This window comes from Zingiber officinale, chromosome 7B, assembly GCF_018446385.1.
Source record: "Zingiber officinale cultivar Zhangliang chromosome 7B, Zo_v1.1, whole genome shotgun sequence".
NCBI classification, from domain to species: Eukaryota; Viridiplantae; Streptophyta; class Magnoliopsida; order Zingiberales; family Zingiberaceae; genus Zingiber; species Zingiber officinale.
The window spans coordinates 114765597-114781301 of NC_055999.1; the positions used below are offsets into that span (position 1 = coordinate 114765597).

Sequence of the window (15705 nt, forward strand, 5' to 3'; positions counted from 1 at the left end):
AAATTCGGCAGTCACAATGAACCATCACCACTCCCCCCACCCCTAGAATTCTAAGTCCCAAGAAACATGGAACTACATCGAGCACATTGCTATTTTTAAAATCCTCATCGATTTAACCTCCTCCTCCTTCTTAAACCTCCTCAAGAGCAACCAATTCTCTTCATCTCTTCCTCGAAACATGACGAGCTGAGCCATATCATATTGTCCATCCACTTAATTCACACTTCTTATGCTACCAAGTCGAATAGTCATGGGCTTTTCACGATCATTCTTCGCCGTCCTCCTCCTCCTCACGCTCCTCACGAGGACCGCTCGCGGAGATCAAGAAGTGACCTACGATGGCCGTTCTTTGTTCATCAACGGCAAAAGAGATATATTCTTCTCTGGATCAATTCATTACCCTCGAAGCACTGCTGAGGTATGTCATCTTACCTTGCATTACGATGATTGTGAGAGAGGCCCTTGTTGAACGACTAGTTGTTTGTACATTGTGACTAGATGTGGCCTGATCTGATCAAGTCGGCCAAGGATGGAGGACTGAATGTGATCGAAACCTACACGTTCTGGAACGCCCATGAGCCCGTGCATGGTCAGGTAATTAATTAGCTTAATTAATTAGTTAATTAATTAATTAATTAATAATTTTGCTATATTATAATTAATTAACTGAATGAAACCAACAGTACAATTTCGAAGGGAATTGCGACTTGGTGAAATTCATCAAGCTGGTGCAAGCGGCAGGCATGTATGTGGTTCTCAGGCTGGGGCCCTTCGTACAGGGCGAATGGAATCATGGGTATGGTTTTGTGTGATTTTCACGGTAGGTCAGTAATTCAATGGCTTTAGATTCTAATTGTTCTCACTAAATTTTACCGCAGAGGGCTGCCCTACTGGCTCAGGGAGGTTCCGGACATCACCTTTCGAACAGACAATGAAGCTTTCAAGGTACTCGATCGGTAAATTATCAAAACTCGATATTATTGAACATCGGAACAATACCTTTTGTGTCTTTAATCATGGAAACAATCTCTTTTAATGGGTGCTTTGTGTATCGGACTGTATTTCAGATAGAAAGCAAACAATAAACTTAATAGTTGTTAATCTTTTTCTTCTTTGTCTCTTTTCTCGTTTCTCCTCCAATTTACATAGGTACTATATATTGGAATATCAACACGATACTAAAACAGTATCATTTTAATTAAAAATTAATTATTATTTTAATAGTTTGATTCACCTCTTGCAGAATCACATGGAGAAATTTGTGAAGATGATTGTGCAAAAGCTACAGGATGAGAAGTTGTTTGCTCCTCAAGGAGGCCCCATCATTCTTGCTCAGGTCCACTAAATGCAATTTAACGGTTTTTTCTTTCTTGTTTCTTTCTCGTCAAAATTTATCAATGGCTACTATATCAGATCGAGAACGAATACAACAACATAGCACGAGCGCTTCCGGGTTCGGCTGAATACATAAAGTGGGCAGCCAACATGGCCCTTGGCCTCAACGTCGGCGTTCCCTGGGTGATGTGCAAGCAGAACGATGCTCCTGGCCCTGTGGTAAGTGACCAATACAGTTTATATGATGAAGGTCCCCTTCCATGTTCAGTTTCTGACCGATGTAAACGTGTTCTTGAACATTTAGATCAACGCTTGCAATGGAAGGAACTGTGGGGATACGTTTATGGGGCCAAACCACCCCACCAAGCCTTCTCTTTGGACTGAGAACTGGACTGCTCAGTGAGTTGGTTCTCATTTGTGTTTTAGTCCTCTAGAATTTCAATCCAATTCGACACTTTTATCGCGCCGTGTAGTGTTTCTGAAGCTCCTTTTCGATTCCTTCAGGTATAGAGTATTTGGTGATCCACCATCTCAAAGATCAGCAGAGGATCTTTCATACTCCGTGGCACGATTCTTCTCGAAAAATGGCACACTCGTTAACTACTACATGGTATGTAGCTGATCCCAAATAGTTCAAACATCACTGTAGCTTGCCATTGATGTATGAAACATTGCACTTTCACCTTGATTTCAGTATCACGGCGGAACAAACTTTGGAAGGACAGGAGCTTCTTTTGTGATGACCAGATACTATGACGAGGCCCCACTCGATGAATATGGTAAGTAACGATATCTTAGATTCTAATCTTTTGAATATTTTCGATCGATATAAGATGGAGCTTTATGGTGATCTAGGCTTGCCCAAGGAGCCTAAAAAGGGTCATCTGAGGGACTTGCATGCTGCATTGAAGCTGTCCAGGAAAGGATTGCTTTGGGGATCTTACTCCTTGCAAAAGTTTGGGGCTGGTTTGGAGGTAAAACTACGAAGAGCACACTTTATCGATCATCTGAGATATGTTCGATGGGCATTCTATCCAAACAACTGAGCTGACTAGTGTTCAGTGATCGGAACTATCCCACCTTTGAAATGCTTTTGCTCCATTGAAGATATGCCACCAGCAAGTAACATCAAGTCTTGGACTTTGCAGGCACGGATTTACGAGATACCAGAGAACAAAATCTGTGTTGCCTTCCTCACAAACACACATACGAAGATCGATGGAAAAATAAACTTTAGAGGCACAGAATTCGCCCTTCCCCGCCACTCCATCAGCATCCTTCCGGATTGTAAGACTGTAGTATACAATACCCAGCAGGTAATTAATCAGACTACAACACCACAAACTTTGAACTATTTGCGGGTAGTTTGAACACCTTTGTCGACTTTTGCAGGTTAATGCTCAGCACAATTCCAGGACATTTGACCCTTCCAAGGACGCTAATGCGAACAACAATTGGGAGATGTACCAGGATGTGGTACCGACGTCCAAGGGTGTTAAGTCGAATGGGCTGATGGAACTGTATAACATGACTAAGGACACCACAGATTACCTTTGGTACGCAACAAGGTAAAAGTCTCGAGATGCTCATTCTGAAAAAAAAACAGGAAATGAAATTGAAGTAATAGCTGCTGATTCGATTGTTATGGTGTGTTCCTAATGCAGCTTCAAGCTCAATGACGACGACTTGCCTTTCCGACACGATATCCACCCTGTGATCCAAGTTTCTAGCCTTGGTCATATCATGCATACCTTTGTTAACGGCGAATACATAGGTATCCTTGTGCTTTTTTAAAAGCATGAAACTTCTTCCTGGCTGAGGATCATAAACTCAACACAATCATTTCAGGATCTGCTCACGGAACCAAGATCGAGAAGAGTTTCGTCTTCCAGAAACCCGCGGATCTGAAAACCGGCGGCAATCGCATTGCTATACTGGGAGGGACAGTGGGAATGCCGGTAAAATGAAACCTCAGTAATTTCTTTATTAACAATACTAAGAACTCCTACAATTGCTCTACAAACTCGAGTAACCATTACTCAGGATAGCGGAGCGTACCTGGAACATAGAGTTTCCGGTGTGCATAGCGTAGTCATCCAAGGCCTCAATGCCGGCACGCTAGACCTGTCACAAGCAGTATGGAAGCACCAGGTTAGTAATTCATGTCGAGTACCCCGCGTAGCGGGAGCTTCGTGCACTGGACAGTCCTTTTTTATGAATGGATTTAAGTGAGTTTGTTGTTTTTGTTTCTCATCAGGTGGGACTAACAGGAGAGGCATTAGGCATTTTCCAAGAGGAAAATCTAAACAAAGTTCAGTGGGTGCAAGCAAAGAGTGGGACTCCAATTACATGGTACAAGGTAAGGAGATACCAGTTCTTTTCTTTTCGGAGATTTAGAAGGATCAGATGGTGGCGGGAACAGATTAATTTGCCGCCTTTCTACTCAGAGATACTTTGATAGTCCCTCTGGAACCGACCCGGTGTCCTTGGACTTGAGCTCCATGGGCAAAGGCATGGTGTGGGTCAACGGCCAAGGCGTCGGACGTTATTGGGTCAACTACCTCAGTCCTCTTGGAAAACCTTCTCAACATATGTGAGTGAACATATGCCTCAGTTTATTTCAACCCTTGTTCATCTTGACGATTTCGCCATTGATGATGCGTGGTTTAGGTACCATGTGCCGCGATCTTTCTTGAAGCCGAAGAGCAACTTGATGGTGGTGCTGGAGGAGCAAGGAGGGAACCCTGAGGACATCAAGGTGATGATAGTGAAACGGGACAACATTTGCACTGTCGTGTCCAAGAACTACACCGCGCCAATTGACTCGTGGTCGAGGGAGGACAACAAGCTCAAAAGTGCTGCCAACAGCGACAAACCAGAGGGGAACTTGCAGTGCGGGGAGAAGAAAGTGATCCGTTCCATCGTCTTCGCAAGCTACGGCAACCCCGACGGCGCCTGCGGCAACTTCACCGTTGGCAACTGCCACTCGCCCAACGTCAAGAAAGTGGTGGAGCAGGTACGTCTTGTTGCCTAGACCAGCAATCGCATATTATGCTGCTGCATTCTTTAACGCCCATTTGCATTGCCTCCTGTGCACAGACATGCTTGGGGAAACCGTCGTGTGCGCTGCCAGTGTCAGCTGAGGCCTACGGCGTAGACGCTGCATGCCCAGGGTCGACCAACACGCTCATAGTCCAAGCCAAGTGTGCCAAAAAGAGCAAGGCATAGACTTGTTGTCCTGCCTTTTTTGTTTTGATTTAAATTTGGAAACAACGAGGTCATTGAATTGTTTAATGGAATCAAATTTGATTTATTGTTAACTAACTACAAGAAATGTCATCTCTGCCAATGAGTCAAATTTTTTTGCTGAAGGCTTTGCTATCCGATCCCAACACACTAGTGCTGTTTTTTTTCTTCGTTCAAAGAGATGCCTAATTAAAGGATTTGGAGATTAAGACACTAGCTCAGTATGGAGGTAGTAACAAACTAAATTGCATATCCTAGACACAAGTTGAGATCACATTTGAAATCATTATGCTTAACCATTCGTGAACTTTCCTAAGAACAAACAATTTGATACAGTTTGTAAAATTCAGAGGTATTTAAAGAATAACTTATGAAAAGGATTTATTTTTTCAAGAAAGATATGATCATTTACACTGTGGATAGTATCTTCTTTTATGGATTGATCCTGCAGGAAGAACGGGGGCCTCCTTTGAGGGAAGTCAATGACATGCAGAGGTCAAAAGTCCAAGGGCAAGAAGAGGTTCAGCCAGTCGGGTAAGGGTCAGATCAACCGACCGGACAGGTCATAACAGAATCAAAGATAACCCGGCGAGGAGTCGGGTTTCCAACGCTCATGGGGAACAAGGTCGCCAGGCCGAGCGGGTAGCCCGCTCGGCCGAGGCATAAAACAGTAATGCTGTGAACAGTTCCATCCGGGCACACGACAGGGAATCTCCGGGCACCCGACCGGGAATCTCCCGAGCGGATCCGTACCTACGTCCGGACGGACGCGAGGGGATTGTCGAGCGGCCGGACGCTCGACGCGAGCACAGAAGAGACAAAAGGACAAGGGAAACATCGGGAAACATCTTCTGACAACAAGCATGTCCAACGACCAAGTCATACGCTAAACCTCACGACAGAAGGTTCTGCCGTCCCATCAAAGAGGTGCTCGGACTGTAGCGGTATGGTGTCAGGCAAGCTCCTCTGACAAGCCCATACTGAGGTATGGTAAGAGGACATGTATTCGCCTCGGTATGTGTGCATCAGCCTCCTCATAGCTCTATATAAGGGTCCTCATACTTCGCGGGAGGTACGCAATCTTGGATCTTCGAAGCCACTTCCTTAGTTTCCTCTTGCCTGACTTGAGCGTCGGAGGGTCGTTGCCGGGAACCTCTTCCCGGCCCGACTTTTTTGCAGGTTCACCGGAGCTCCATACGGCCGGTCAGAGAGCCACGTCATCGATTCAGATAGCGCCACGTGCCCAGCGTCCGTTGATTCAGCGTTCGGATAGGATGAAGAACAACTTCAAATTATTATTGTAGGGTAATCTTGTGACTTCTAGAAGTACGGAACAATCTATGATTGTGATAAAGGTTAATCTTCAAAAATTATCTTGTGGCGTATGTGAACAGATATGGCTAGGGAAGCTTTTCAATGAAGTAAAAAATCTCTAGCAACTCTTCTATGAAAGAATATTGAATAACAAAGCAATTGTAAAAATCCCTAGCAACTATTCTATGAAGGAACATTAATTACTTCATGACATGAGCAAACCATGTAAAGTTTGATATAATGTATGCATGACATGTTTTCCTAAAGGGAAGAAAAAGAAATCACTAATATTTCGATAAAGAATTTGTATTTGAGGATTTTGTGAGTAAGATGATAAGAATAATCAACATATATGCTTAGCTGAGGAGTATAGAGACTTCATATTTGGGCAGATTGAAGTGGATGTCAGCTATCACTCTTGTTTAGCAATAATTTTAGCTCCTTGATTGAAGGTCGATTGGTCTTCCATATGTAATAATGCTCGGGGCTTATGTCCTTCAAAGTATCTACTAAACCTATAAAATTAAACCTCGCAAAAAGGGACAATATTTGCGGAATTGTAAATTTCTTAACTTTCTTCTCTCAAAAGAGAGAAGGGTATATTTTCCATCGCACGCCTCTACCCTTTTCTAATTGCTCTTAAATATATTTTACACTTTCAATTAACCCCATGTATCCTATTGTTTTCATCTCTACTATATTTATTTTACTTTTTGTACATGTTAGCAATATTAGATGTAGTAAGGTAATTGTTGAAATAGAAGATGATGAATTAGTAAGATAAGTCTAGTTGTCTAACCGAAGAGTTCATCATATGCCAAATTTCTTCCCACCTAAACTTCCAGAATGACCACAGAGTATAGTTGACTTTAAATCCATGAGATAGTCTTAATGTGCTAATCTGGGAAGAAACAATATGCCATCAATAAGGAAACAAGCTGAAAGATAATATAATAATAAAACTTATATCTCAGACATCCATGACTAGGGAAAGAAGAGAAAATCTTAGGCTTGATACGATGAATCCTCCTCTAAGCTGCTCTTGATTTTCCTTCCTCATGCAGATGACGTTGGCTTGGCTCTAGATCACCTTATGAAACTTCCTTGGGGCCCTTGGACGACACCTGGTTGAGATCCCCAATCAAAGAGGTGTTCGACTTATATAGGACAAGGAGTGATCGCCCGACACAGGCCATGCCGAACAACATGACTCTCGTGTTAGGCGCGGTGGCTTCAAAGCGAGGCCAGCAACGGGCCGTGCCCACGGGCACGGGTGCCCGTGGCTAGTTCGGTTACTTGAGCACAGCCCGTGCTGGTTGGCACGGGCCCTCCGGTTGAATGCGTTGATCAGAACACGATCCGTGCCAGTAGGCATGGACACTCGTGTCATGGTGAGGAGCTTCTAAACTTAATCTTCAACTTCCGTTTTTGCTCCTTTTCACGCCCTATCACAAAAAATACACGAGAGCAGCATTTTGAAATAGGGGGAAAAATATCAAAACGAAGCATAAAGAAATAATATCGTGAAATATATACATGCAAAGTAGGTCAAAATGTGCATAAAATGTATCAAAACCTCTATATAAAATACGCACATCACTAGGTAAGGGAAATGTCCAAGTGAGTCAAAAGTTGATCGAACACTTGATAATCGAAAGTCCAACTAGAGTTGGCACGAGATGAAAAGTCCAAGTGGATAAAAGGTTGACTAGACACTTGGTGAAGAAGCCCTGACAGGTCAAGGCTGATATGATGCTAGACAATGAAAAGTCCTAACATGTCACAAATGACTGAATGTTGGGCAATGGAAGTCCTGATGGGTTGAGGTCAATCAGATACCGGACAAGATGTGATTTTAGCTTCAGAAAGGTTAAAATTAGGCTTAGTAATCGATTGACAAACCTTAAATCCGAATCTTAGGGTTTTGGTACTCGAATTGATTTACTTAATCAATTGAGCAATGTCAATCGATCAGGGTGATCGATTGACAAGAGATGTGATTCTAATCGATTAGATTGATTCCCTAATCGATTGGGGGATATTTTCGTGAAGCATAGAAAGGTTCATAGCCCAATCGATTAGGGTAATCTATTTGGAGCTTTGTTATGACAATATAGAAGGTGTTGGAATCGATTGAGCAATTGATTAAGGTCAAACAAATCGATTAGGGTAATCAATTGAGAACCTTTTATGACAGTACAAAAAGCCTTTGAATCAATTGGGGCAATCAATTAGAGGCTTTCTAATCGATTGATATAACTCACCAATCGATAAGGCATTTGAAAAAGAGTCGTTCTGCAGGTTTTTAAACAGTCGTCTTATGTGATAATCAATTAAGAGTAAGACTAATCGATTAGGAGACATCGAAATAATATTAGAAAAGGGGTTTTCATGAGATTTGAAGCATAGTTGTTCATGTCTATCTTGAGGGGTTGGAGGAGAAGTGCTGTTGCATTTTCAATCACCAAGAGACAATCCAAAGTGACAAGCAAGCATCCCAAGCAAAGAGTTCATTGTAAAGTATTGTGTGCTTTCATTTTCCATTCGTTTTTGGTGTTGCTTGTATTAGGCTTTTCTGTCTTTGTAAAGTTTCCAAAAATGAGAGATTTCATAGTAAACAAGATTGCGAGAGTCAGCCCCTTGAATTAGTCATCTTAAGGAGGTGGAGACCAAGTAAAATCGAGGTGTTAATATTGCTTCAAGTTTTTTCGCTACAAATCAAATTTAAAGAAACGATCAAATCTAGTCATTCCCTCTAGCTCTCTACATATCCTAACAATAACTTCAAAGGCTCCAAAGAATGCAATAGATGATTCATTTTTGAAATTTGATTAATTTAGCTTCTTTCAACCATTTTGACTAAAACTACTAGATGCCATTCTAAAACTCAAATAGTCTAAATGAGAATATAAAATGACTGAAGAAACTCTAAGGAACACAACAATTTCATTTTTAAAAGGATCATTTTTGAAATATAATCAATTTAGATCCATATAGTAGTTTTGATTAAATCCTTTAAATAGTCTTCTAGGACTTAAATAGTTACAAGGAACACATCATAAGACTTATTTTTGGAATTAAATTTTAGAACTTTTTAAGACTTGAACAATAAAAATGGAATCATAAAATATCTTTAGTGACTCAAAAGAATACATTAGAGAGATCATTTTTACAACTGCTTTGATTAGTTCTATCAAACCGTTTTGTCCAAAACGTTTATACAATCCTAAATTGGTTAAAATTAGAAAATAAAAGCATAGAATAACTTCTTCAAAGAGCACGAAAGAGTGTTTTTTTTATGAAACAATTTTGATCGAAACTATTAAATGTGCATAAGGAACTCAAAAGACAAATAACGACAATCCATTTCAATTAGATAACTAAATATATTTAATTTTCAAACATTTTAAAAATAAATTGAAAATTAAAATTGTATTTGATTGTCTAAATTTAAATCTACTACAATACAAATAAATTCTGAGAATTCATTTTAGATTATTGAATAATTTTTAATTAATTTTTTAGAATATTTTCATTATTAGCTCAACAAATAAAATAAAATAAAATAAAATGGTCAAATATTATCACACACTCCGACGCGAAGGAGAATCTGGAAACCGAAAGATTTCCTCCGCTCACCTTGTGCGGGTGCAAAGCGAGAATTCCTCCGCCGCCTCCAAGGACTAGGGTTCGCGGCGATGGATCCAAGCTCGCCGATCCTTCGCAACAGCTACTGGGTTTTGAGACACGGGAGGAGCATCCCCAACGAGAAAGGCCTCGTCGTCTCCTCCTTGGTAATCCCTCTCTCTTGTTTCGATCTTCTCCTCGTTTGATTTGGCTAATGCACATTTCCCCGGTGCATTTGTTGTTAACCAAGAAAAAAATCCAGCAGTAGTTTTCTTTTCGCCTTCCAATCCTACGAAAACTGGTTAAAAAAACGTTCTTTCAGCAATCATAATGCCTTTTTCTTGATGTTTTATTGCAAATTCTTGTGCCCTCACTAAAGCTAAGCGCTGAGGTTGTTTTTTATTCCCCTTGCACTTGTGAATAAAGATTGAAAGCATGAGCGGCCTTTTAGTATTCAGATTCCTCCTCCTACAGTTCGCGACAAAATTGATACAAATATGCAGCATTGTGCATATCAACTCTCATCTCTTCGTTTAACTGCCCCAGCGAAATCAATTTTATCTAACCAATGCATTACTATTATGTAGTATCTTGGAGATCGTTATGATTTCTGTTCACATTGATGTTTTATATGTCAGGAAAATGGCACGCTTGAGAAATATGGATTAGCTTCTGAAGGTTTCAATCAGGCACGGTTGGCTGGAGAGTTGTTTCTTAAGGTATCAATTTTTGAAACAGGGACCTTCTTTTGTTTATTTGACTTTATATGTAAATCTGCAAAAAAGCATGAGTTTTGTAAGATTTAATTATTATGCTAGAGTTGTGTGCTTATATGAATCACCATTACTTGGACCTTGTAATCAGCTTATTTTCCTACAACATGCGTATTCACAACACAAACAGGCAATATCTCTGTAGATCCTTCCTCTGTGCAGCCGTCCATGTGTAATCATTCATCCTTTCTGTGTTGTGGATCTCATCCATGATTTGATGACAAACACTGGCTATATATGAGATCCATAGCACGAATGGTTACGGATGAAGGCTCCCTATAAGCTTCTACCGATTTTTTTTTTCCGATACATATGCACAGACATGAACAGAACGTATGTTCCTGCTCCAAATTATTATATATATATATATATATATATATATATATATAAGCTATGGACCTACTGGTGTGTTTTGTTATCTCATTCTTTTGAGTCCCCTTTCTTGGAGGTCTCAATGGTTTTTGGTTTCAAACCTGATTTAACAGAGGTTGCTAATTCTGTCACATTGCATGATTGTTGGTTTTAATTTTACTTCTTACTTTTCACTTAACAATATTCTTGTTCCGTGAATACTTTGTTTTTTCATGCAGGAAGTTGAGGAGACGAATGTCCTGCCTGAAAATGTTCAAATATGCTATTCTCCATTTTCACGAACTACCGATACTGCTAAAACGGTTGCTAATGTTTTAGGCATACCGTTTGAGGGTTCTCAATGTAAAGTAAGTCATTTCAACTAAAATCAGTTTGTATATTGCACAGAGCAGAAGTCATGTCATGTGTGATACCCATATTTATGATAAACATAAAACTTTCCTCTTATCCAAATCTCGCATGAAGCATAATTATAGGCTCATCTCTTGAAATTGACAAGGTTCATTATTTCCTAACAGTAATAGTACATATGCTCACGAGGCAACAACATTGATAAATTTATACTTCTTTGCCTCAATCAAGTTAAATGTCTGAAAACCACATTCCAACGGCTTGCTCTAGTCAATGTTTAAGGACTCCTAGTGCCCAACTATGATGGCAGACTTGATCAATGCTGTATTGATGTCCACTGGAGTATCTTGTGTCTGTCATATACAAGCCACAGATTCTTGTCTCTTGTCTTTGGAGAATAGTACTCTCTTTCCCATGTTTGTTGCTCTCACATATTAGATCTTCCATCTTGAGATCATTACAAATGAATGCTCTTTGATATGGTTCTAGTAGCATTTGATGCTCCTTGCTGAAATCCTCATGTTTCGATGTCAATCGAGGATTTGATAATTTCTACCCTCTTACAACAAACCTGGTAAAAATGATCGAATATTCAAAGAGACAAAGCAATGCTGATTAACTTTTACTGGTATAAGTCATATTCTCCTAATTCCTGTGTAACTCAAATTAAACAGATTTTGATGCTCCTTGCTGGATACATAACAATAAAATTTCTGAATCATACTCTTCCTATTTGTCTGCTTAATTTGGTGAAGTTCTAATTGATTAGCAGTTATCCTTGTATTTTCTGTTGGAAATGCTGACATTCTTACCTATCTTATTTTGTAGGCACTGATTGAATTTCGAGAGCGCTATTTTGGACCGTTGTTTGAGCTCCATTCACATGAAAAGGTAAGCCCTCAATTAAACATGTCCTCTGAACTGAAAACTATGGATATATTTTGGATTAAAATCACTGTGCCTAATTGGAAATTAGCCTGTAAGGTTAGAAAATGTGTCAGTGAGTGTTGACTGAAAACAAGTATTTGGCTGTCTTTAATCCACTGCAGTAAGTATACTTTATGAAATATGTTGCTAGTGCACCGAAAAATAACTATTTTGGAAAATTTTAGATAATCTTGTAGAATAAAGGAAGTGATAAACCCCAAAAAGCGGTGAATCATGGACTTGATTGTGCAACACCAAAGCCTTTAGTAACACTAAATAGTTCAAGTAATTATATCTGGGAAAGGAAATTAGATAGGGTGAAATAGAAACTAATTTCCAAATATTTAAGTACACATTTGGATCAGCATCATCTCATTATTATGCAAAATGATTTCTGACTTGAAGAGCTATAATGAATATGAACTTTCAGATATTTGTAATTTAATTAGAGCGTCAACTTCTAGCTTTATTATCAATTATTGTGTCATTTACTATGACAACAATATAGAAGAACTACCTTAGATCTTACTACTCTACTGGAAGCTGTCCTAACTCCTAACAATTAGCTGTTCTATTAATAATTGGCAGTATTCAGAGATATGGGCATTAGATGAGAAGGATCCTTTCATGCCACCTGAAGGTGGAGAAAGTGTTGCAGATGTTGCCTCCCGAATTGCACTTGGTCTGGCAGCAATAGAAACTGAGTTTCAGGGGTACGTAATTGAACATACGCAATGCAAGTTTTCTTTTCTCCAAATGCGTGACCACCCTTATCCTTTGTTCACCAAATTGGTGACTGATCGCCTTGTTGGTTAGCTAGTGGCTATCATCCCTTGACAGTTTGTTGCTTGTCATTAAGCTAGGGTCGAAGGTATTGCCATATCTCTTTAGGGATGCTTGTGAAAAAACTTTGCTTTGGCATCCAAAACCCTTAAGAACCTTGTATAAAATTTGTGTCCCACAAAAGTTACATGCGCTTGATACATTGATGGAATGGGTGATGTCGTTCCTTCAATGAGCATGAGAGGTCATCTGCTTGGGCTCTGTGCGTGAGTAGTGAGAATCAGCATAGGTCATCTACTTGGCCTTTGTGCGTTAGTAGTGAGAATCAGCATAAATATTCTTCATTGTATTGTTACTTTTTTCAACAGGAATGATATTATTTGTGTTGTTTTTTTTCCAGTTTGAGCCCGATTGATATTGTGCATGCAAAGCTCTGATAAGTTGATATCGATTGATTAATCCCATCAGTTAAATATCATTGATTGTCCCACCTGGTGATCCACTTAGTTTATGCTCAATTTCATGTTCATGTTTTTCCACATAATAAATATTGGAATTTCAGACTGTTTTGGTAGAACCGAATCTATCTACAACAGTGAAGGAATTTTCAGACATTCACCTTTCTATGAATGAGGTGGATCAGATGCTCAATATCTGATGTGTTCACTAATACATTTCTTATGAGCTCGTTATCCTTATTTTTTCTTCCCTTGTTTTCTGCATTGTTGTATTAATATCAATCTTTTCCGCAAGTTGATGATTTGTCCTTTCTAGCAAAGTAAGCTTTGTCCAAACTTTTGCCATCTTAATTCTTCAGATTCACAGTCCTTGTTGTCAGTCATGGCGATACACTCCAAATTCTCCAAACAGTACTCAATGCAGTGAAGGAGCTTGAACCATCCAAGGAGGGCGACATTGTTTCGAGAATTAAGCAAGTTGCAGTGCCTTGTATTTTATCCAAGCACCGGAAGTTTGCCCTAGAAACTGGAGAACTACGACAAGTAATTTGATTCGAAATTTAACCCCATGTCTCAAATCATAAATCAAGGCTTCCATAGGATCGCGAGGCAGGGTATTTCGTCACAAAGTTTTTCCCCCACTAGGGTTCTCATCGGAAACCCAAATATAACACCACTTCTATTCCTTGTTTACTTACCAGAACTGATCTTGACCAACTCCTTGTATTGGTGATTGTAATTACTCTCTGGTTTCTGCTAATTCAGTTTCAACGATTCTATTCTTAGCTACTCTTCTTGCTTACTTGAATAAAGTCTGGAAAACTTGTCTTTGTAGTGACAATGTAAATTCAACTATTTTTCTCTTTTTGAAAGAGTTTCGGGGTCCAATATCTTGTGGAGTAGCTTTATTATTGCGGACAGTAGTGTAAATAAGCCAAGTTTAGTCGTGTTTAAGCTTATTATTTATGTGTTTATGGAGCTAGTTCAAGCTTATTTATTAAAATTTTATTTTAATATCACAATGACACCAAGTGGTGCATAAACATACTTCGTCAAATAAAGTTATTCGACCTAAAGACTATGGAGGTTTGGGGATTAAAGAATGGAAGGATACGGTGTTGCTCCTCTAGGCAAGGCATGCAATAAGATTCTTCACGAAGATGAATCACTATGGATTGCAATCCTGTGGGCTAAATAGCTAAACCCATTCGAAATTTTAGAGCTGCATGTGTGGGCATGTTGGCGAGGTCACTACAAGAATGGTATTTCTTGGAGGATGGTTTCATATGAAAGATTTGTATTGGTGTAAAGATAAGTTTTGGGAATGGTTGACGGTTTGATAGTAGCTTTTAGTTGATAGAGAAAATGGCTTGTTTAATTTTTGTCGATACAAGTGATATTGGACTCACATGATAAATAAAGATGACATATGGAAATGAGAGTTGTTTTATAGGTTTTTGTCGAACCACGTTTGTTAGAGATTATAGATAGAACACCATTGAGGAGGTAAGGAAATGGTAAGAATGTGCTAAGTTAGATGCATGCAAGCAATGTGATAAATAGAGCCAAAACAACCTACACAAAGCACAAAGACTTGACAAAGACTGTGAGTTCAGAGAAGTATGGGGTTGGTATACGAGGGATTGCATGACAAAATTTGTGAAGATGGAAGAAGGATAGCACTAGCATTTGCGGGATGGTAAGGCAAGGAGCATTGAAGTATGACAAGCCAAGGATGTGAATTGTGTAAAATATGATAATGGGAAGGAGCCAAGGGTTCATTGCATTTGAGAGACATGAGAAGAACTCAAAGTCGGGATAAACTTCATGTGAGATGTAAGTAAAGTAAATTGTTGGAGTGAAAGATGATATCGTTCATCCTAAGCGGCTCAATATTATCAACTTTACTGTAAGATACATGTCAGTAAATTACGGAGGATATTTTACCTTAGCACAGTAATCTTTGTATAGGAAGGTCAGACAACTAACAAGATATTTTATACCTATTGAAAATAAATTAACTAAGACTTAATAAAATAAATATTCATATAAATATTAACTGTGTCAATTGATATAAGTGAACTATATACATACAAGAGATTAAGATAGATAACAACCTGACATGACCTTAATCAAAGTCAAGGGATTGGTTAACTAGTGTTGAGATCAAATCACGAATCAATTGATGATTGAGGAAATCAACCTCCGCATATAAAGGGCTTTGTAGTTTGACTCAATTAACTTATAAGTGGATATTAATTAAATGAAATATTTTTCAACTGTTTGGTCTGGTCAATTGAATTCTATTGATAGAGCATATAATGTCCGAGTTCATTGAAGTAATCAACTAAGTACGCGATTAGTTTAAAAGGAGTTGAAGAAGTTATGTTGTAGCGGTAGAATGTTTTCTTAATTTTTTAGATATTTAAAAATTAAATCTTAATTTTGACAAATTAACTAATGATTTTTTAATGGATGGTTAATCTAAGAAAACTGGACTAATGGATCGTTTACTACGA

At 39.1% G+C, this 15705-nt stretch overlaps 2 protein-coding genes across 2 annotated transcripts; both read left to right on the plus strand.

Annotated features, from left to right (window-relative positions):
- The first annotated feature begins 250 nt into the window (after nt 1–250).
- LOC122004691 (beta-galactosidase 11-like) lies at nt 251–4563 on the plus strand. The gene is made up of 19 exons (XM_042559538.1): nt 251–418; nt 499–594; nt 684–796; nt 879–945; nt 1244–1336; nt 1414–1554; nt 1640–1734; nt 1840–1945; nt 2030–2114; nt 2191–2309; nt 2484–2651; nt 2728–2903; nt 3000–3109; nt 3184–3293; nt 3379–3486; nt 3593–3694; nt 3783–3928; nt 4006–4351; nt 4435–4563. Exons 1-19 carry the CDS (start codon nt 251–253, stop codon nt 4561–4563), a joined length of 2478 nt encoding a protein of 825 aa, XP_042415472.1.
- A 4927-nt stretch (nt 4564–9490) lies between these two features.
- On the plus strand, nt 9491–13960 carry LOC122004090. Its single transcript, XM_042559020.1, has 6 exons — nt 9491–9689; nt 10161–10241; nt 10886–11014; nt 11847–11909; nt 12534–12658; nt 13546–13960. The coding sequence occupies exons 1-6, from the start codon at nt 9594–9596 to the stop codon at nt 13736–13738; spliced, it is 687 nt and encodes a 228-aa protein (XP_042414954.1). The 5' UTR covers nt 9491–9593; the 3' UTR covers nt 13739–13960.
- The last annotated feature ends 1745 nt before the right edge of the window (nt 13961–15705 follow it).